Source organism: Pongo abelii, chromosome 7 (genome assembly GCF_028885655.2).
Source record: "Pongo abelii isolate AG06213 chromosome 7, NHGRI_mPonAbe1-v2.0_pri, whole genome shotgun sequence".
Taxonomy (NCBI): Eukaryota; Metazoa; Chordata; class Mammalia; order Primates; family Hominidae; genus Pongo; species Pongo abelii.
In genome coordinates this window covers 123315978-123340699 of record NC_071992.2, presented here as the reverse complement: position 1 = coordinate 123340699, position 24722 = coordinate 123315978, and the positions used below count along the sequence as shown (strand labels likewise).

Here is a 24722-nt window from a genome sequence, read left to right as displayed (position 1 = left end):
GTATATACAAGAGAAGCATTTTCTCCATAGATAAATGACTTTCTCTCTCTCAAAAGAGAAAAATGGGTTTACCGTTGGGTTCCTGCTGACCGCATCTTCCTGTGTTTTTTGTCCTCTCAAGTGATCATAAATTTTAGTTGGTATTTCCTCACATCTCTTTTTCTGGGCATCTAATTTGTTTATTTTCAACTTTCCAACAGAATAAAGGATCCAGTAGGTGGGATTTAAAAATTTTGTTTTGTTTTAGAAAAATAGCAGTCCGTAAAGTTAGAATAAACGAATACCAGTAAACTACGTCAATACTTTTGAAATGGATACCTTTATATAATCCATTGACATCCTCAATGTCATTAAAGATGGCTTTTGAGTAAGCATTTATATATACATCTTTAAATTGCTATTTGCATACATTCTGTGCAGTACTTTTTCACTATCATATGAATCTGCAGCCCTTTAATTAGTTGATTTATTTTGTGTTGACATGGCAATTGTGATGGTGGTATTTAGATGTAATTATTAGTATGATTCATTAAAACCATTAGTGCGGACTTCAGCTACATAGAAAATCATAATGTTATTAAATGCTTTAGTACTATTTTTTTTATTGCAACATATCTGACATAAATATTTCATTTTCTTGAAATATAATTTAATATTTTTTAAAAATCTGAGTAATTTATATTGAAATAGTAATTATTTCCACAAAGATTAGACTGCTCAATACCTATAAGTTAGTAAACATTAGGCAACTAAAGGCCAGTATTTAGTATGAAACCCAGTATAAAGTCAGGCCAGGATTTTAGATTTTTAGATCACTTAAAATTAATGTAAAAGTTCTGATTCATAGTTTGCCTTTGATATTTTTATATAAAAGACTATTATAACTCAATGTGTTTGAAAGCAGATATTTATTGATAGGAAACTTTAAGGGCACGATAACAAAATAGTCTTAATCTTAATTTCTAGAAAAAGGTTAAATAAAACCAATTACTAAAATAATACATAATAGAAAATACTAAATCATAAATACTTTATAAATATAACACATATATCTTTAGCTAAGAACTATTAAATGTGGGTCATTTTGCATTTTTATTTCATTTGTAAGAAGTTGATAATGGATAAAGCTCAGTAAATAAAGTAAGGTTTTCCTCAGTAGAGACAGTCTCTAACTATTAATAGATTTCCTGTCTTCACTCGACTTCTAGCCTTTACTGTGACTCTTTCCCCTGTATAATTTAATTTCAAAGTCTTATTTATATGTTTGTTCTTTTATTTGTGTATCATCTGCCTGATGATTTAACTTTAGGGCATTAAAGACAGAACAAAGTAAAGTTTGGTTACATTTTCATTGTAGGTAGTTAAGTTGGGTCATAAACTCTTTTCTACTTCCCATATCTAATTATAGTAAGAGTTGTTGATTCTTTTTGTTTTGTTTTGTTTTGTTGGTAAAAATTTCTAGAAGCTCTTCAATATAAAGTCACAGAAAAACAGTACTTCCATTGTTTTAGTGTTTTAAACTTCCATATTGCATTTTTATGTTTGAATTTATCTTCATCTCTTCCTGCTTCAAAAAATGTGTTAGCACTTTTTTAGACTTTCCTGTGAAATGTAGGTAAGAAGGTCTTAGAGATTTTGCAGGAAACTTGACGTAATTGCTACCAATTGAAGATATTACATGCCCAGGTCATTTGTTCCTTAAGTTGATGTTTTGGAAAGGATACATAGAAAAAAAAAGAATTAAGAAATTAAGTAAAATATAAGCATTCAGTTAAAAATGGCTCTACGGCTTTTTCCTTCAGTTTTTTTTTTTTAATTTTGTAAGCTACCTCAAAATCTAGTATTGTCTTTATGATTGATTTTTTACTATGTGCCATATTGACATTTGTGTGGAGGAAATGAAGACATGCTTAGCTATTATTGGACTCCATTTGGCTACTAATGGTACTGATATTCACATATTGCAATCTTTTTTTTTTTTTTTTTTGCAGTTTTACTAAAGGGAGGAAAAAGAGAGGAAGAGAAACCATTTAGAGACTGTGCAGATGTATATCAAGCTGGTTTTAATAAAAGTGGAATCTACACTATTTATATTAATAATATGCCAGAACCCAAAAAGGTAAAACCAGAAGTGTTTGTTTACGAGATGTAAGCCAGATCCCAGTTGAATTGCTGGATAATCAGATTGATTTGTGAGCTTGTTAAACTGGAAATATATATAGAGATGCCTGAACTTTTTTCTCCCAGAGATACTCTGTTTCCCAGGTCCATAAAGGATGAAAACCCTATTGTACAGAAATCCCCAACCCCCATACCTTTTCTTTCACACAAAATTTTGCATTTATTCCCTGGTGTTCCTAGGATGTCCCATTGCTCATAAATGTTTGCCTTGTACAGATTACATGTTGAGGTCATGTCTACTGTGGGTGTATGGGAAAGAGAAGCCATCTTCCAAAGACCCAACAATCCAGAGAACACACATCATCCAAAGCGAAATACTGTGAGGAGAGGGAGGGGTAGATATAGCTATTTGCAAGTTACTGCTCCTGTTAGGATAGGAGAAACATTTCCTATCTTACTTCATAATCTTGAAAGAATTTGCTTTCCATATTTACATAAAAGAGTGGGTTGGAGGATCGGATTCATCAGTATGTTGAACAGGACCCAAGGTAAACTTTGGAGTAAGCAAACATTATCTTCCTGCTGTAACATCTCTTTTTGTATACTCTCTTCCACCATTTATTCATTAAATCATCCATCCATGCCTTCATTCAATACTATTAAGTGGATGTCATGCATTTGTTAGGAACATGAATATAGAGCAAACAGTTTCCAGTGTAATAATGAAGATAGACAATTATGCAGATAGTTATAAAATGCTTTGAATAAGTATAGTGATAGAAATGGTCTGTTTAAAGCAGGGTATATGGGAAGTTTTGAGGTGAGACAGCCGAAGAGAGTGAGATTAGGCAAGAACCTTGCTCTTCAGTGTCTGTGAGTTTTAGCTGGAAGCCCAGGGTCCCAAGAGGACTGCGTGCCCTTACAGGATAAAACAACTGTCCTCCCCTCATGCCCCCACCTAAATTACTTGTCTCTTATCCCCGTTTCCTCTGGGGCCTGTGCAATGCTCTTGGAATCTTCTCTGATTCCCTCAGGCAACTTTACATGACTTTCTCACTACCAGAGGTCTAAAAGGCAGAGATTGTGCCTTTTATCTTTGATTTCCTGGAACCTAGCATAGTTTCTGGCACATAGTAGGTCTCAATAAATATGTGCTGGAATAAATGAATAAGTGACCTGCTGATGGCAATATCAACACTTCCATGTAGTGCATAGTAAATAAGTCTAACTTGCTTAGTCTTCTTGATTGTTAGTCTCCTTTGATAGGCAAAGGAAATGAATCCTGGAGCCCAGTTTGCCAGATGCCACTTAATTGGCAATCCAGGAAGTCTGGACTATAGTCCAGGTCTGATACAGTTCTATTTTCCCTTTTACCAATGTCCTCTCTCTCTCGATTTCCATAATGAATAGTTGTTTATGTTAGCTCTAAATGGTTTCTTTTTCCCCTTTGCTGGGACAAAATTTTCTTCTTGAAAGATACCTTCGATGTTGTCTATAAGGGGGTAAAATGTAGGAGTGGAGGGGGCACAGGAGGGAGGACAGGCAGGAGGCACTCTTCTGTACTTTGCTACATCAGCCATCTACCAGAGAAGTGTGGTTTTGCCTGTTTTTCATTTTTGATTTCTGTGCAAGATTACATTGAATCCCATGGCTTAAAGAAGCAAACAAACGAAAAATTGAAATACAATGGCAAGTCTGGGAATGAGGAGATGAAGATAACTTATTCTAAGGAAGATATCCTAAAATCACACTTAAGCTTAAATTCCATTCACACACACACACGCACACACATCATAAACACACACCATACAGCAGATGAAGTATGTGAGAATTTGATCTGGAGTAGGAGGTGGAGCTAAAATATTTGCTTTATCTTTACCTACAGTACTGCTCAAGACCTGAAAGAACCTCTAAATTATTGTCAGTTCCACTAGAGCTTTAACCTGACTATAAAAATAAAATTAACTAAAAATACTAAGTGAACTTCCATTTAGACTCATACTGATTCTATGATATACATGAATCTAAAAATAATTCCCAAAGTTTTCAGATCAAGAATATTCACAATTTTAGAATTTTTTTGACTTCATCATCAGTACTACCATGTGGCCTGTGGGGAAAGGGATGCAGTACAAATACAGCTTTAGTCATTCTCTGGACTTTAGTTCATATATAACCACAACTACACTCTAGTTTGAAACATTATGAGATGCAAATGGTGCACAGGCTATTTGCAGAACCACTGCACCTGGTAATGTGAAGAAAAAGATCCCACCTCAATTCATAATCTTGAATAGGTTTGCTTTTCATGCTTACATAAAATAGAATGTTGGAGAATCCAATTCACTCCTTCCATGGCTGGCTCCTGGGTTGGTTTCATCAGGAAAGCAAGATTCAAGCTTACGCTTCTACAAAATGATGGATTTTAAATATGATGGAGTTTTTGGGTTTTCTTAAATAAATAAAACTTAGCATAGTAAATTCACAAATGTCAAGTACCTACTGAGTTAACTTCTGATATTTAGTTTAAGAAAAAATAATAATCTGAACAGGTTAGCGGTAACATACCCATACGTACCCATAAGGAGCAAATTTTATCACTGCTGAATGGCCCCCATGGCTTTTCAGAGAGAAGAAGAAGTTCCCATATTACCTGGTCAGGACTATTGTTAGATTTAGATTTAGTTTTATTGAAATACTAACAGAGTGCATTGAGAAAGGGAGATAACTGAGCTGAAGTGAGAAAGACTTGGCCTTCTTCTGGACTTAGATGTTCATTCTCTTGTTTTATTATTTCCCTGTTATAATCATAGATTCTCTTACAAGTAGTAACATTGTTCTATAATAAAGATGGGTATTTCATACTGACATATATACCCATTTTTGCAGGTAAAAAATTTAGTGTTTAATCCCTTAGTATAATTGCATAGCATAGCACTGGTAAAAACAAATATTGTATGAATTTCCTTAAAAGTAATTTACAAGCTGATTAACAAAATAGCTCAAATGTATTGAGCATTTACAGTTTGCCAGTCTTCTTCTAAGCATATATAGATACATATAGATATCTTTATATAGATATATACTATATATATGTATATAGATAGATATAGATCTCTATATATAGATAGATATAGATCTCTATATATTGATAGATATAGATATCTATACATAGATATAACTATAACCTATATATAGTATATATATAGTATAGTAGAGTATATATCTATATATACTATATAACTATATATCTATATATAGAATTTATATCTATCTATATATAGAGATCTATATATATCTATATATAGGTATATGATATACCTATATATCTGCTATATATATCTATATATGCTACATATATCTAAATATCTGTATATACGCTTAGTGTATATATATGCTTAGTATATATATGTATGTGTGTATATATATATACACACATACATATATATACATAGTATATATATGTATATATGTGTATATATACATATATATACTCCTTCATTTATTCTTTTCAACAACCCTATGAGATAGAGACTCCCATTATCCCTACTTTAGAAAAATAACCTGCCCCAAACAAATTCTTAGCAAATATCGAATATTGACTTTGAAACAAAGGAATCTAATTCTAGGATACACCCTTTTAATCAGAGGATTAAGCAGGATCATTATTTACGTTAACGATAATTGAAATTGTATCATTTATAATTTTAAATATGAACCTGTTGCCCCATGGGGTGGTAAACACATGTGTGACATGTGAGATACGCAGGCAAGGGTTTATTTTTAGAAAATTAGGTAAGTTGATTCATGTTCTCATTATAACCCACCTCATTCTCACCGTCCTATAATCTCAGTTTTTTCTATCTTGAAATAAATTGTCAGCATTCTCTCAATCCTATAAAAAGTGCTAGCAAAATTCATCTTTAAGACTTTCACCCTTCCATGTAGACTGTACATTGTAAACAGGAAGTTGGGTGCTACCCCTGGATATGCTTAGCCAAAGCATTGCTCATTATAATGTTTCCAGAAGTTTTGGCAAGGGTAAGAATCTCAAGGCAACCTACACAAAAACAGAAGCATCAAATATGCATGGTATGGACCAAAAAATAAACTAGGGTTATTAAAGGAAAGTGACAAACCAATGAACAGAAACTATTCATCTTGTAGTCAATGTGTGAGTTGCAAGTATAACAGGATTGTAATACAGTAATTTTTTCGATTGACATTGTTCCATGCCAAAAAAAAAAAAATGTCTTTGAAAGTTAGAGAAATGTTATCTTTTCAAATGTGGAAGCTGAAGACGGTTTTCTAGGACTATTTAACTGTTCAAGCAGAAAGAAAATTAGGTTTAGGTCATTTCAATATTTACTTTTTGCTTTTATGTTATTAATGGCTTGTGTTTATTTTTCTTTCTGAATTCCCTTCAATGTATAGTAGTAGGAAACAGGACTTTCCCTTTCATTTTATGTTTCCAAAACCAAATGCCTAGTTTCATCCAAAAAACAAACCATTTAATCATTACTCTGCTTATTGTAAAATATTAAAAATTTGATTCTGAACTCGTAATTCCCCTAATTCTTGGAAAAGTACTATAACAAATGGGTTAAGCCCTTTTCATTTATGGTATGGAAAAATAATTAACATTCACAAGTCTAATCATTCCAACTTCTATGGAACATAAAAGTATAAAAACTATGTGAATCAAATTTCCCCGTTATGTTTGGGTTTAAGCCTCCGTATTATGTTAAAAGGTGTTTAATGCTTGAAAGCTTTGACCTTGCCTGGAATAGGAGTCAGTTCAGTCATTTCTTGGATAGAGTTAAGCCCAAGTCATATGATCGATAAATGCAATAGGCATAGTTAATGTAGCAGGGTCTTGTCCACAGGAACGACACTGCCAGATAGCACAGACCACACAATACTGGCAAATGAACTTTTCAAGTCTTTCATGTCTCAAATCTTTCTAAAACCTACCATCTATTTTTTTGAATTTCTTTCATCTGTTAAGCATAGGCTTTTATTTTTTTTCTGACTAAAAATAATAGGCTTTTGTTTTGTCTTTGCTAGAGTGAGTCCAACCTCTTAAATACACATACATGTATGTGTGTGTGTGTATATATATATGTATACATAATACATATAGAAAGGTGGCATGCTCAAAGGTTAGTGACACCAATATTATAATAACTAGAGCCTAGAAATCATAATTATAAAGATAATTTATTGAACTTCTACATGTTTTGGTTTTGTATATTTTCTATTATTTATAATAAATTACAAAATTTGTATGCAATGTTATATAACTATAGTATATTAAATTTAAATATTATATACATACTAAATATTACATTATATACATACAGTGTATAATGCATAGCATAAACATATATTATGTCATCAGTAATACATGTCAGAGATGGGAGTAGTGTCAATGCCTATTAAGTGCCAAACGCTATTCTAAAAATTCTATATGCATTAACTCATCAAATTCTCAGAAAATATCTAAGAGGTACATACAGAGAGCAGAGGTGGATTTTAAATTCAGGCAACGTAGCACTCAGGTTGGCGCTATTAACCAAGGTGTCATTCAGCTCCATTGTGCCTATATAACACAAAGAGCAGCTGTTATCATTGATGTTATTAAGTCTTCATAAGAGTTGGGAAGCACTTATGTTCAACCCTTTAACCTCTCTGTCCCTCAGCTTCCAACTTAGTAATCTGCCTGGGTAATTTATATTTCCCAATGGTTTTTCCTCTAGGTCTTTATTTAAGAAGCATTCTCAGCACATCTGAACATTTACAAGTCACTGGATTCCTCTGTTTAGAAGGAAAGTTGTCTTTTTCAAAAATTTGCGAGTGATTTAAAAACTAAGAAGCCTCTGTTTAGAAGGAAAGTTGTCTTTTTCAAAAATTTGTGAGTGACTTAAAAACTAAGTGCATAGAGTTTTAATAATCTAGGTAACAGTAATTTAAAAACCGTACAATATAGTTTCCTCTCTGCACTCTACATTTATAAATGTAGTGATTCTTTTCCCTGAGTATGTAAGTGGACTTTACAGCTTTGCAAACACAACTTGGCAAACTTTCAGGCAATCAGTGTCCATTAGGAAATAAAAATTTGAATAAAAACATTCATTCTGGATTAACAAGTCAGGGCACGATAAAATTTAATTGAGAAACTAGGGATATTAGCTGCTTCTAGAAAAATGTTTCCTTGACATTTTCACTTCCCTTTTTTCTCATTTAAATTTCACTGGTAAAGCTCCACTTTGACCACTTCTCTTGAATCACCACCTATGCTCTCTTGAAACTATGCCATCTGATTTTATTCCCACAGGAATCCACATTCTCTCTTACCAAGGTCACTAAAGGCTTCTTCATTCAAATTGAAGTTATATTTTCTTAATCATTTTTTATCTTGACTTTTCTGAAACCTTTGATGATCACCTCCCCAACTCTAAATCCATCTCTTTCTTAGCATTCCATTAATCAAATTTTCCTATTTTATCTCTCCTGTTCCATCTCTATTTGTTTATCAAATATTCATTCAGTACCCGCTACAGGCTAGGCACACCTCTAGATACTGGGGACAGCAGTAAATTGAAAGAAATCCCTGCCCACCTAAAGTTTCCTGATGTATTCTGTCCTTCTCAGGTGTTCACCAAAGCCCATTCTTTGACCCTTCTCACGCCCTGCCACACACATCTGTTTCCACATTTTTCTTTACTTATTTAAGTAATTGCATTTGTCTTCATGCTATTAACAAATGCTTTTAAGCAGATTATTCCCAATAATTTCCAGTTAGGTAGACATAGGATTCAATTCTGAATCCAGTTCAAGTCAATTTTAAATCCCAGATCCAGAGCTTATTGTTGAGTATAATCACTGGTAAGTTATTGAACTACTCTAAACCTCAGTATTTTTTCATCTGTAAAATGGAGATGATCATCATACCTACTTCCTACTAGGACTATCATGAGAATAAGTTAGAAAATGCATGTAAGGTGTTTATATTATATGGTCCTTAACAAGCATGTCATTGTTAATAGCAATTCCTTTCTTTCTTCCTTATGCTCTTATCCATATTTTTATCCTTGGTCTAGATCATCTCAAACTGCTCAATAAACTTTTTTCTTTGGATATCTATGCTACCCCAAAGGCTAAGGTGTCCAAAACTACAATCATTTTCTTTACTAGCCTTTGAGGTATCCAAAACTATGATCATTTTCTTTGTTTGTGTTTTCTTTCTTAAATTTCTCATTTAGATTATTGTCTCCATGATTCTTCGGGTTATTAGAGCTGAAAATTGTGAACTCTGTCTCCTTAATCCTATGGGATCAGTCACTATTGAAACTTTGAGATGTTTGAGTACCTGACCCATATTTTATTTATAATAATACCCCCAGTTGTAAGTGAAAACTGATGCCCAAGAATGGTTGTTGAGTAAAACAAAAAATAAATGAATAAATGAAGTAGAATTACGGAAGATAAAAGTGTAGCTAGAGGTTATGTTGAGGACTGAGAGCAGGTGCAGAAATTAAAGGATTAGTGGTGGTGGGGACTACTGGACAGGAATCAAAATTTCAAATGTACAGTCTTGTAGGTGAGTCAATTCCTAGGGTTAATGAAGACATACTGTATGTGTGGCTGTTGTCAAAGTAGGGAGATAGCCTTGGGAGGAGGGTTGTCCTGTTTCATATGCCCACAAGTAGGCATGTATATCTTAGATATCTTAGACCCTTCCACTCTAAGGAACATGGACCATTTGCTCTTTGAATGACATTTCTTGCCACTGCTTTTATACCCTTTTTGCTACTTGTGTTCCAAATGCAATGCCTCAGGGAAAACACTTGAGGTTTTTCCTTTAATCAGAGCTTAGCTCTGTGTCCTCATAGCCTGCTTGCTGCTGTTGCATCATATCCCACCTTTAGCCAGGCTTCAACATGCTTTAGTATTCAGTTGTTGAGGAAATAGTCCTCGTTGAATAATCAAGCTGCCACATTCATGCTACATAATTACAGTGATTGCTCTCCGAAGATAATCCCATTACAGATATGTTTCTCTTCTTGGGTAGACCCTGGGGAAATGAGTCAATTTCTAAATAAATACCATTGTATTTTGAATAATTAAAATAAGCATAAGTCTTTGAAAGATTTGTATAAATTTTCCACATGGGAAAGAAATTCTTGTCACAGTCAGAAGAGATACAGTATGTCATGTTCTCCTGTTATTGTTCATGACTAAAATACAAGCAAATAATATATTCTACATATACTATGCCACAAATGTTGCCTCTAATGAAATATTGACTCATCAAGGATAACTATTGTAACATGTACATATATAAGAATTGATAGGCAATGAAATATGTGATAGTTAAAGACATGATATTTTAACAATTTTTTTATTCTTATTATACTCCCATGTCAATCAATTTAAAGTTTTAAAATTCTGAGTCATGTGTTTTGGCAATCAAATGGTCTGTAACTTTGGAAATTTGGTAGCATTTCCAAAACTGTGAACATACTCAAATGCTTATTTTCATTTAAAACAAAGATTTTTAAAAATGTTTTATAGTCTGAGACAAAGATTTAATTTTCAGCTGACTAATTAAAATTTGTGCATGTAATTTATTCATCATTGATGGAATTTAATCAGAAATAACTCAAATATGAATCAGAGGAAGAAATAACTAATAATATATCTAAATTAACATTGTCCAATATAGTAATTTCAGTTTTTGTAATCTACAGACCTGTTCGCCTTATTCCTATTTTGAAACATGTAGGATATATGTTTTTTAAAGTAGAAGTATTTTTTACTTGACTTTGTTTTCCATTTGTCAGGTGTTTTGCAATATGGATGTCAATGGGGGAGGTTGGACTGTAATACAACATCGTGAAGATGGAAGTCTAGATTTCCAAAGAGGCTGGAAAGAATATAAAATGGTAAGATGGAAGAATTTATGGTGCTTTTTGGTGTTTTATCTTGAAGTTATCTTCTCCATACTATATGATGAATCTTGGTATTTTTAGGTGGTTTTGAGTCATTTTTGACATAAAATGATACATTAGTATTATTTTCATTAGACACAAAACACTTATAAATCACTTTCAGTAAGTGATTTCCATGTGTGCATAGAAAGAAAAACGTATTACTGAAATTATTTGGTGAACTGCTGTGTATTGTCTGGATTTGTTCCTAATTGAATGAGGGTGGGGGAAGCTAGAACTCAGACCTTCATTGGATACATGAGCCTGACCAAGAGAGCTGTGCAGGGTTGCAGGTTGTGGAACAGGATGGGTAATAGCAGTGGCCTTACCCACATAACTGGCTAATTGTTGCTGGCTGTTGACTGGAAGCTTCTCCATGTGACCTTTCCATGTGGCTAAGCTAAGCTTCTTTCAGTAAAGTGATCCAGGGTTATCAGACTTCTTACGTAGCACTTGTTATCCTCCAAAGACAAAGCAGAAGCTTTCAGCCTTTTTTAGTTTTATTAGACCCAGAAATGAAACAGTGTTACTTCCATTGCATTCTGTTGGTTATGGTTGGTCACAAGGAAAGTCCAGATTTAAGGCATGAGGAGTACACAAAGGTATGAACTGTGAGCCATGGCTCACTGGGGTCTGCAAAATAACAGCAGGCATCATCATCATCATCATGATCATCATCATCACAGTTCTTCTCTTTTTTAATGCTCAATATGTCAGCCTTTTATGTAATTTCTTATCAATTTTTAATATCAGCCCTATTAGCTAACACTATGCCCATTTTAAAAGGAAACAGAGATGAGCAAGGGTTGAAATAATCCAAAATCCAGTAATCACATAGTTGGTGCCTACAATATTAACTATTAAAATCTGCTGACAGAATGTAAAGGCATAGTAATGCAGGAGAATCCATATTTATGGATTCTCATTCTTTTGCAGCTGAAACCTCTAGATAATTCTTGTCTTGACTTTTTGACAAATTTTCTCTCACCAGGTAGAGGAGAAAGAAATGCTATGCTAGCCTCAGTTCTGTCTTGATATTCTTGTAGACAATTTGTAAAAACTATGGTTGATTTGTGTCAGAGTTTGCCCATTAATAGGCTCATAGTTGGTCAAATGACAGTAAATAAGGGATTTTAATAAATGAACGGAGATTTCTAGTGGTGTCACTGCATCTACATTTTTATCAGATACTCAGTTGAACAGTCTGAAAGCACGTTTAAAAAGTTTGGACTTAAACAAAGTTGGAATCCTGATGTCTTTGTTATATAATAAACTCAAGATGGAAAGGTAGGCTGAAGACAGCAAGATATAATTCCACAGAGATCATTATAGAATGTTTCACCTAGATAAAAAATACCTAAATTAACTCTGAGAAAACAGGGTAAGGGTGACAAATTGCCTTAAGGACTTAGTATTTGATAGAGAGGTTTATTTGGTTCTAAGCTCATTTTGAATTAACAAAGATTAATGTACTCCGTGTACATTACTAGTAGTTTAGGAGGTCACATAAAATGCAGAACTCACTGGTGTCTACCATGATCTGGTTACATCAAAAATATAGTTTCAATTCTAGAGATTTTCAAACAAGTGAACTTATCCTAGGGGTTATAAACAGGATGGGAGGAATTTAGAAATTACATCTGTAACAGGTAAACACCTGGAGTAAAAAAGAATTAGGCATAAACCTGATAGCTATTTTAGTTAACTGGATGGAGGTAGGTGATACTAGAGCCTGCTTCTCAAAATGTGGTCCATGGACCAGCAGTATTAGCATCCTCTGGATACTGATTGGAAACACGAATCTCAAGCTCTGGCCCAGATTTACTGAATTAGAATGTGCATTTGAACACTGCCTGAGAGGGGAGTGCAATAATGAATGGAGTAATATTCCAAGAAGGCAAAATTTGACCAAGTATGAACAAAACTCTCTAATGATTAATCCAAACACCAAATAGACTGCCTATTAAGTGGCAAGCCCTCCCCATCTTCAGTGGAAATAGAAAGTATATCATTATCTTTTGGGATTGGTATGGAGAATTGGAATTCTAGGTCAGATTTGAAGGCCTCTTCCTACCTAGGTGATTCTAAAAATATGTGAGGGATAAAAGATTATCTATATTCAAAAACAAAAAGACTTTGAATTATGTTTATATTAACAGTTATAGGCCAGGCACGGTAGCTCAAGCCTGTAATCCCGGCACTTTGGGAGGCCAAGGTGGGTGGATCACTAGGTCAGGAGGTGGAGACCATCTTAGCCAATATGGTGAAACCCCGTCTCTACTAAAATAATAAAAAATTAGCTGGGCGTGGTGGCACGTGCCTGTAATCCCAGATACTTGGGAGGCTGAGGCAGGGGAATTGCTTGAACCTGGGAGGCGGAGGTTGCAGTGAGCTGAGATCGTGCCACTGCACTCCAGCCTAGCGACAAAGAAAGACTCTGTCTAAAACAAACAAACAAACAAACAAAAACAAAAACAAAAACAAAAACAAAGCACAATTATAGTCTTCACTCTGCCATTTACAAGAGGAGAGATTTTTGACAAATCACCTAATCCGCACCTTAGCTTTCTAACTAACTTGTTAAAATAGGACAATGACAATACCTCACCTGCCTCACAGGGATGTTTCGAGGATTAGAAATAATGTAAGTAAAGCAATCTGGCACACTGAATTTTCAGTGAACAGTAGTTATTTTTATTATCCAAGATGAAAACATCAAAGCAAAAATTTCACTTAACTATGCCAAAAATACTATTTTGCAAACCATCTGAATTCATGATTATTTTCACCACTAAAATGTGTTGTGAAGAAGTCATCTGAAAATCAGACTACAGATAGAGACTCAGGCTAATCTGAAATACATTATTATTAAAATTAATGATAACAGAAAAATAAATATAAAGTTGTCATCATGGTGACTTTCCAAAATGGTGAATTCTTAACTGTAAACATCTGCTGCCTTGGCAAGCTAGGCATGTTAAGTAAGAGATACTGACTTGTTAAGTATGGAATCAATTCATGTCTTGTAAGTATTTACCAAATATATCCATTTCTAAGCAATTCTTTTTTCATTATTGGAACAAAACTGAAATTCTTTAATCATCATGTTTTATGGAGTTTACCCCCCTCCCTTTTTTAAAATAAGAAAGGCTATCATGCTTTATTCAAACTTGAAACATTTATCAGATGAATATCAATTTTGCATGATCAAAAAATGAGATAAGCTCCAAACTTTTGAAATATTCTGGCTAAAAATGAGGCTGAAGAATTTTTTTAATTGAAAATATTCATCATATGTTACAAAATGGTTAAAACACATGGTAGAAAGTGTTTCAGTTCTTTCTCTAGAGTTTTTCTTTCACCTAAAGACAAAATAACATGACTCCACTAGGAATGGATATAGACTCCTTATGCCAGTTCTTATCAATCACACCTACTTCTATTTCCTGCATCCAAAGAACTGCCTGCTCACTTCTTCAGCTAAGGGTGTACATCCTTCGGGATAACAAGAACTTGGCATGCCCCAACTCTTCTCCAGTCTTTACCAATCTACTATTATATACACTAGGATGCTACATTTCTTCCTTGGGCAATGAGTGCAGAAATCAAGTTTTCTCTCTCTTTCCTTTCTGCCATTCCTCTCTCCTTCCTTCCCTTCATAGTGATTGATATCTATTGTCTGCCTCTTGCTTCATAAGATTTCCATCACATGCAATTACAAATATATATTATATATTATCATTATTTTTAAACCTCTGTCAATATGAAAGGTTTACCACTTTTTGGATTCTTGACATTGGCTTTAAGCCTACAAGTCTCTTACCTAAGCTTAGCTGTCACTTAACCTTCCTCATGAGGAGATTCAGCAAAATCTGGTTTATGGATTTGTAAAGATGTTTGCCTGAAAGGAAAGTCTGGAGTAGGCTTTTTAATGAGGCACTTAGGGAAGATATTAGCTCCTTTAAGTCGTAAGGATACCCTTTAGTGGCCTCCAGCAATAACACTTACCAGCAGTACTTTCACATATAAAGCGCAATGAAGCTAGGAGTTCCAAATAGTACCCAAAATGGCCTAATTTTATACTCTTGTAGGCAATGACTAATGTCCTGGAGACAAACTTGCTTTGTTTTGAGAACAATTACCCCCATAAACAGAGCTTCCTATCCACTCAAAAATTTCAGTGTAAGCACCATTCCTTCTGGGAGTTCTTTGTTTCTGGAAAGAAGTTGAGAGCACATTTTCAACTATATTTTAACATCTTCACATTAAAAAGAGAAAAATGCATAAGAAATTAAAAATTTTGAAATACAAAATTTGTTTCAGTCTTTCTTGAGTTGCGTGTCTCAGCATTTAGAGGAGATGTACAATTTAACTGCATATGAAAGTGCCCTGAAAGCCACAGCGCTGTCTTATCTGTTTTTTATTTTTTAAATAATTTGTATGAAAAAAGATGAAACCCATGGAATACACGGGCTGTGTCTGGTTTCAATTTTACTTCCTCTATAAAAAGTCAACACTTCCTGTGAGCATTATCAGACAAAACAAATAAAGTATCAGAGACAATTATTTTATTAACTTGGAAAAGCGCAAACCAAAATTGAACATTTCTGCAGGTTTTGGCAAAAACTAACAAATGTTGATCTTTCCTTTGCATGTGTTTTTTGAGTAATATGTGCCTTTTAAGGCCAATTTTAAGTCAGCATTAGTTCAGATTAAATTTCAGTGTCTTTTTATCCTTTTATTAGAGCGTTAGAGAAGAAATAAAATCAATTAACAATGTATCTGAGTTACTGAATCAAAACCTTTCAGATGATTGTGTTTGACATCATTAAACATCATTTTTACAAAAGTACATGCCATAGTATCCTTAGATTTTATTCATGAAAAAGAGGAAATTGTATTGTAATTGTTTACTCATTCATTGCTGCTTTTTCAATATCAGCACAGAATTTCATATATACTTTCATTTTTATTTTTATGGAAGTTACAGGCTATTGGGGGTAAAATAAAGACCTGTGGTAAACTGTTATGTGCCATACTGTGTAAGCCTATTTTGGAGCATATGCATTGGCTGACTCTGTCTTTTAGGCACGAATATGAATTTTTGAAGGACAGTCCCAGACATGGAATCAAAATTTGCCTCCCCATAGGGACCTCAATATGAAGATGAGATTTTACTCCTGCATTTTCCCTGTGTACCACTCAAATAATTTGATTTGATTAATATGTTCTTTTTAGTTTGCACTTGGAATATCTGTTCCACATCATATTTATATAGATCTCTACCTTCAGTTCATAGCAGATTTACATGTGCAACCTTTTACATGTATAGCTCTCTCTCTGAGTCCGCCCCAGACATACTGAATCAGAATCTTCATGGGGGACCTAACCATCTGTATTTTTTTAAAACCCCCACAGCTGTTTCTGATATGCATTCCTGGTTGAAAGCAATTATCACAAATATTAACTTATTAGCATGGTATAAGACCTTAAAAATTACCTCTTGTGTAGCTCCTAAAACTCGTGAGATATGGAAAGAGAGGGCTTGAAAGAGATAGCACTAAGGGAGAGTTGAAGGAAACGGATACTTAAGTACTTGGAAGCAAAGGTAAGAATAAGAAAGTAGTCTGTGCTTTCATTAGTACTATAGTTTAGTCCCAATTGAAATCAGTTGGTTGTAATTTTTTATTTAATAATTAACTTTTTGGATTAAAATGACAATACTCATTTGTATAAACCAACTCTCAATTTAGTATAATACTACATTAGTCCTCTGAGAGCCTTTTAAATAATTATTTCAGTATCCCTTTATTAATTTTTAGGCTAATACAAGACCCAAGATTATTCTTTTTCCTTTTCTTATACAAAGTAGAAAGGAACTTGTTTCCCCACATATGACTCGCAGTCTCATGGAAGAGAAGCAACTAACCAGAAAATTACTATGTATCGTGACATATATTTTAACTATAACAACAGCTAGATTTTTAAGTGTTTTCTGTGTATCAGTGCTCAGTTAAGTGCTTCAGTTATATTATCTATTATATTCTCAAAACCTTGTACATGAAAATGATGTCTGTAATCCCTGTTTTGCAGACAGGGAAACTGAGGCTCAGAAACAAAGTCGATATTTCTACAGCAAATATGTGGCAGTTCAAGGCTTTAATCTGGAGCCAGAGATAAGGGGTAGAGGTTATTTCATCCAAGCCAAGACTTTGTTCTACATATCAGATCTGTGGTCGTGCCTGATAAACTATCCAAAAGACAGTTTACTAATGTGGGAACACAATTCCCCTTCTTTCACGTATTTTTCATCTTTATAATGAAACAGTTGTTTCTGGATCACTGCACTTGGCTATTAGAAGGTTTCCTCCCTATATTGCAGCCATTTTGATTCATTGTACTCAAACATTTTGCTCTCATACTAGAGCATGCTTGGACAGTTTTTTGGGAAGGGGCTCGAAATAAATGTTAGTTTCTAAATGCAAATTATACTGTTTTATTTTTAGTCACTTCTTCCTGAAAGACAAAAATGCAAACTGTTTAGGAAGGGATATTTATTTCCATTTAGAGGGAAGTACAGGCCTGCATGTGGAGACAGGGATGGAGGCTCTCCTAGGAATGATGCTAATGCTTGTCCATTTCTAAGGCTCACCCAGGATCACTGCGTGTTTCCCTGGGGAAGCTGGAGAGTTTTATCCACACAACGCTTTCAACAGCACGGAAATATGTGACCCAAAACTTAACACTTCATCATTCCCAGCCTCTTTATTCACATTGAGTATAATTGTTGAATCCCTTTTCAATGACTGCACAGAAAAGGGAATCATCAAGTGGCAAGAGGGAGAGTTTTGACATGTCTGAGCTGCAAAAAAATGCAAGGAAAATCCCAGTGGTCTTCTTTTTCTTCCCAGGGGCTGTTGCAACTGAAAAAGTGCTAATTCTTTGACTTTCAGCCTCCTGTAACTTTCCGTTTTGTTTATGCTTTGGAGAAGGTAAGCTTTGCTCTTCTCCTTAGTAGGTAGCATTGGCTGCCATAAAAATGTATAAAATTCTTAGCACACCAGAAATTGCTCTAATATTTCCTGCTACTGTGAAACTTTCACAAAGTGTGACTTGAGCATCTTAGGAACAGAGAAGTAAAGAGCCAATGGAGTACTAACTTCAGTGGGTCTTATATCTTTACTGTGAGCTATGGGTGGATGGTCTTCAGAAGAGTATATACTCAACGCAATCTGGACCAAGCATATTCAGCCTATCAAAAAACTTAGTTAAGTTGGGGAATAACTTTAAAAGTGTACACATATGTTAATTTTAACTTTAAATATAACAGCATACATCACTTACCCATTAATAAAGAAAAAAAATACAACGAGGGCCAAAGCCTGGAATTCTGTGTCATCAGTTCTTTCCTAAAACTTTCCCATAGTAGAATGCATCCAATCTCTAGTGTCAGTTTTTTAAAAATAGAACAGTACATAAAGACACATGCAAGGCAATATGTTAAAAATTCTTTAAATTTTTAAAATTTTTCCCAGTGTTTTAGAGTTCCAACAATTCCTAATTAAAAAAAAAAGTTTTAGTAATTTGCTTTTATTGAGCAAATCCAGATATTTATAAAAAATTAAAACTCTCTTTTCCCACTAATATTTAACTTATTTGCATAACATTTTATAAATATTGCAATAACTGAACTGGCATAAATGGGTTTGGTACCAAACACCTTTGAACTTTGGTAAGTAACTCAGTTGGCAGAGGAGGTAGTGCGCAAGTGACTCAGTTGGACACTTTAAGAAACATTTCCCCAAGACTCAACTATACTGTCTACAACAAGAATTGTGCTTTAAGGTTACTTTTCCATGTGTTATTGTAAAATGCTATAATAGTTTGTTTTCCTTCCTCCTTACCTCCATTTCTCTCTCCCTTTCTTGCTTCTTTCCTCTATCCTTTCCTTTCTACCTTTTTCTTTGAATTTCAAAACAACCCTATTGGAATGCTCAGTGCATGTCAGCTCTTCACTGGTTTTTGGAAATTCACAAATACAACACAGTTTCTATCATCAGGGAGCTCACACATGGCCAGTGAAACAAATATGTAGATCAAGAATTACATTGAACTTCAAGCACTGCCAATGAGTATTTTCTGAGGCAATTGTGAATACTCCAAATCTAGAATGCCAGCAAGTTTCTAGGGGTTCTTTCTTTTCCTATCACTAACATCTCCAACATTAAGCGTTGGCTTTCTTTTGGGACCACTTTTTTCTCCCTACAAAGAAACTATTTTGAATACTTAACAACCTTGACTTCCCCCAAAGAGAACAATAAAGTCATGTTGACATTCAGAAGCCAAGCAGTCAGCTAGGTTCACTCAGGAGCGCGTACAAATCAGCCTTCTGCCTCAAAATTCCAATGCCAGTGCAGCTTTGTAAATAATTACAGTCATGGATTTACAGGGTTGCTTATTAATATTTAAAAATAAGAAAGTTAAAGCTCCAAAAGTCATGGTTCTAGTAATCTATTAGTTTGGTGCAAAAGTAATTATGGTTTTTACTATTGAAAGTAAAGGCAATAACTGCAATTACTTTTGCACCAACCTAAATATGAAGTTATTGTTGAAACATAATTGCATTTGTGAATAATAATAGTAAAAATAATATTGTTAAATAACTTGTCTAATATCACCCTCATAGAGTTCATTGAAAAATCTTTAAACTCTATTCAAAATATTTTGTTAACTAGTAATTTAGAAACATTTTCAAAAGCAAACCTTAAATTGAGAATTGTTTTCCAGTTAAACCTATTAACTAGATTTGTTTTATACAAAATGTCTCATCCACACAGATTTGAATAACAGAGGTTTTATTGTACTAAGTAGGAATTAGACAGAAGCTTTGATGAAGAGAAACAGAATTATTGAAATGTTAATCATTGGAGAAAAAAGTGTAAAATGTAAAAAACAAAAAACCTTTACTTTTTAATAATTTTTAATTATTATTTATAAAATAGTTAAACGCTGAACATGAAAAGAATTCCTCTCTAAAGTAACAACTGCATCTCTATATTGTTTCCCAGGGTTTTGGAAATCCCTCCGGTGAATATTGGCTGGGGAATGAGTTTATTTTTGCCATTACCAGTCAGAGGCAGTACATGCTAAGAATTGAGTTAATGGACTGGGAAGGGAACCGAGCCTATTCACAGTATGACAGATTCCACATAGGAAATGAAAAGCAAAACTATAGGTAAGTCATGTTACAGTGTAGTGTTCGACTACCTTTGACCTAGCCACTTAATAATTGTAGTGGGAAAATATGAAAAAAAGAAATGAAAATCATCCTTCAAAATGAAAATTGTTTTTTTTGTCTAGACCTGTTACAAAGAAATACAAAAAAGCCTGTAAAGACTTTTTCAAAGATTTAAATTTCAGTTTTCGTCGGTTGACTATCTTTGATATTGGCTTAAATTTTAGGGAATGGTGAATGAAGTCAAGCATACTGTTGTTATGTGGTTATTATTATGCAGTTGCAGTGAATTCATATATATAAAACTGATAAGAGTTTCATACTCAAACTCATTGACTTAAATAATCTCTTTATTCTAAAAAAGATTTTCTAGTTCTATTTTTTTGATGACCTTTCTTGAATTAGCATTTTTCAAATGATCTTGAAGATGACAAAAGTAAAACTTTTTATGTTTGAATGATTTACATAAAAGAGAAGATGAGGCATGATTTAGAGGGTTTTCTTGGTAAATCTAAAAAGCAAAAATAAATTGTAATAACGGCATCAATATACATAATACATCATTGCAGATGTAAAAATAGATAAACTATACAGTTAATGATACATGTTTCCAATTATCCTTTTTCAATGAGAAGCTTGTCTACTAGGGAAAAATAAACACACAAAAATATGGCTAAGGAAATAATGTGATGTGGTGGATTCATTGCACGAACACTTATTGTGTTACTTCTGTGTTCCTGGAATTCTACTGGGCGCTGGTCTTACAGACGTCAAAGTCAAGCTTTGTTACTAACTAGGTCACTAAAAACTGGCTGGCATTCCTTGGGAACAGGGAAGATATTTTAGTTACTCTTATACTGCTACTCATTAATGCAATTCTTGATGCCTAGCAGGTCTTTAATTGTGTGTGCCTCAGTTTCGTTCTTAGTAAATTAGAGTTGTAATGATTTTTAACTCTCAATATTGTGACTGCTCTACCTCTGTCTTGAAAATATGACTGTATGAATTAAAGGGTGGGCACATTGCTTCAAGTAATTGCAACAATAGCAACCCAACCCTTGTGTGTGTTTTGTTTCAACCTGTGTGGTTATCTCATAGTTCAACTGTTTCTGCTGTTTATTTTTGTCTTTTCAAGACAAACCTTTTTTTTTTTATTTTTTAGAAGTTTGAATTCTGCATATTTTCATGGGCACAACTCATTTCATTTTAATGGATTATGTATGGGGTTGGATCCTTGGAGACATAATGATCATTTTCTCGACAAATAGTAATGATGTCACCACAACAGAGAATAGATCCAAAAGAGTTGATAGTCTCATAGTGGGAGTGGTGGGGAAGCGAGGGTGTACTTAATGGCAGCTCAAGAAACCAAAGAAGAGACATTTATAAAATGCAATGGAGTGTAACAAGAAATGTTTCCAAGGAGGTCAATATTTTGAAAGTTTTATAACAAGAAAAACCACTGTTAAACATCAGGGATACTCTTATGTAAATGTTTTGACCTGAAACTTGAAACTATATGAAACTTGGCTAATGTCAGACAGCCTGACAATAGGACTAGCAAATAATTAGTCTAGTCTTTTTCTAGGCTCCTGAAGAATTTGCTTTGTTTGGGTCCTTTCCAAAATGTCTCTCAGTTCTTCATAGGTGGCTGCATGTGTGTGTGTGTGTGTGTGTGTGCATACACATGCATATGCATGTGTTTCAGGCTTGGAGGGTGTTGGGGGACAGAGTGTTGGGGCAGGTTTAGGAGGATTGTTGGCATCTGCAGTGCACTTCGGAGTGTATGGTGTGAATGCCATTCTGCCATCTGCATGAGGAAGGAGCACTCACCTCCTCTTAGAGTGCCCCACTGCCCTTTTGAGCATTTCTCATTTCTTTGACATCTGTGTGATTTTGTATTCTCACCACACAATAGGGATCTACGATCAAAAAGTACGTCTTCCATGCTAGGGTGATGCATACACTCTGATATCCCCATTTTTCTTTCTTGATAGAACTGTGAACCTCGAGAATCAAAATTATAAAGCCAGAAGAAATGTAACAATTTAATTTCAAACCTCTGGTTTTATGGGAAGGAAAGCTGAGGTTCATATATATATATATATATATATATATATATATATATATATATATATGGTTCATATATATAATATATAATATAATATATGATATATAATATATATGAACTCTTCAAGCCTCACACACATGCATATGCATGTGTACGCATGCACACACACACACACACCTATATACATATGAACCTCATATATATAATTTTGCCCAAAAAGGGAGAAAGACTTAAATAAGGGATGTCTAACTCCTGTCTCCTTCAATGTGGTTTCTGTTCTGTCATGCTGCTGACATGAAGTTAGTGGTTCTGGCCTCTTTTCTGCAGGGACCTAACAGAAAGTAGATCTGCAGTCATCATTTTCTCATGCAATTCAAATATACGATTCATGGTGACATGAAATGGGAAATGAGAACTCATTAAAACATAATGCTTACTCTGGTGAAAGATTCATTAAAGTAAACACACTATAAGATGGCGTTATTCACTTTTTCAAAGAAAAATGGAACAGAAGCCTGAAAACAGAAGCTAAGCCTTTGCAACTTTTCTCCCTGCCTGTATCATCACGTATGCCCAGTACTGCTTCTCTAGGCCCATTAATGCCTCCCGTGGCCTGCAGTTAGAACTCCCATTGTCCATCACTGCCTCATGTGCTTTTTGTCCATTCATGTCTCTTCCCTCTGAATTGGCATGTGTCTTTGTGATCAATTCTTTCAAGTATTAATACTAAGATTTGCATAGTATTCCATAACCTATGAAATGATTTTTAACACTACAAGCACATAAACCTCTTTTGGAGGTAGGTATTATTAGACACATTGTTTTTTTGAGATGGGGTCTCACTCTATCGCCCAGGCTGGAATGCAGTGGCGTGATCTCAGCTCACTGCAACCTCCGCCTCAATGGTTCAAGCAATTCTCCTGCCTCAGCCTCTCTAGTAGATGGGACTACAGGTGCCTGCCACCACGCCTGGCTAATTTTTTGTATTTTTAGTAGAGACGGAGTTTCACCGTGTTAGCCAGGATGGACTCGATCTCCTGACCTCGTGATCCGCACGCCTCAGCCTCCCAAAGTGCTGGGATTACAGGAGTGAGCCACTGCTCTGGGCCTAGACACATTTAAAAAATAAGAAAACTGAGGTTTTAGTCAGTTGACTTAGTCAAATTCAACTAAATTCCGACTGAAATATAAAACTATGAAATTCATACTAGGTTTTTGTTTTATATTTTTTGTTTTCTATAATTTTTCTCAAAAATTAAATTAAATTAAATTAAATTCAGAATTTTTTGAGGTTTTATTTTCTAAAACATGTTCTGTCTTGGAAATTTTGTTTGAAAATTCTTGTAACAGGTGTGGTCTTAATGTTTAAACCTAACTGTGGTGTTGTTTTTTAAAAAAACACTTATGCTCTTGACACATATTAATTAAAAGAAAGTGTTGTGAATGGATAGATGAGCTTATAAATGTGCATGTATTACACATAGTTTTCTTTTCTCCTCTAAGGAAACTCCAAATAATTTTCTCAGATAGAAAATAAAATCTATAGAACCCAAGAGAATATAAATAAGAAAAAATAATAATGTTAAGAGTGTCATGATAAACATAGCATATGAACTAACATGTACCAATGTGAAATTATTTAATACTTCCTCTAGAGAGGTATTATTACCCAGATCCTCATCATCTAACACCCAGACAATTATGGAAACTTCCTGCCTCCCTAGTCTTCATACTCTCATATATATCTTCCATGCTGTTGTTGAGATGATTTTTCTAGCAGACGACTTGGTCTTTCCCTCCTTCATATATTTCAACAGTGTTCAAATATCTGCAGGTGAAAGTCTACCACTAAGACTTTTCATGACCTAGCCACTACCTAATTATGCACCTATTGCTGCCATACACTCTCCCTAACTTTACCCACCTGGATACCCTTCTCATTAACCGTTATGTTCTGGTAACTATTTGCGATTGCCCTAAATCCTCCATTCCTTTGTTTATGCTATATTCTTACTCAACACATAAACTTAACTTTGTCACATGGATACATCTTAAATCTTTAAGATTCTCTCTTATTCCAAGTCTTCCCTGATATCTACTGTGGTAGATGTAATGTGTCAACCCATTGCCCACTTCAATACTAAAGCACTTTTTTCTTCCACTTCCAGGAAATGTTGACTGACAGGTCGCAGTTGAAGTCCCCTTTCCAGGCACTGTTCGTAGTTAAAGAAAAATTAGCCAGGCGTGGTGGCACATGCCTATAATCCCAGCTACTTGGGACGCTGAGGCAAGAGAATCACTT

At 34.3% G+C, this 24722-nt stretch overlaps 1 protein-coding gene across 4 annotated transcripts in view; it reads left to right on the top strand.

Annotated features, from left to right (window-relative positions):
- The window catches only part of ANGPT1 (angiopoietin 1), a 254472-nt gene that overhangs the window by 200215 nt on the left and 29535 nt on the right, over positions 1-24722 (top strand). For all 4 annotated transcript variants that reach the window (XM_009244024.4, XM_002819347.6, XM_063726788.1 and 1 more), the window contains exons 5-7: positions 1992-2119; positions 10968-11069; positions 20183-20349. In XM_009244024.4, the coding sequence (XP_009242299.1) occupies positions 1992-2119; positions 10968-11069; positions 20183-20349 (397 nt within the window). The remainder of the gene's footprint in view (positions 1-1991; positions 2120-10967; positions 11070-20182; positions 20350-24722) is intronic.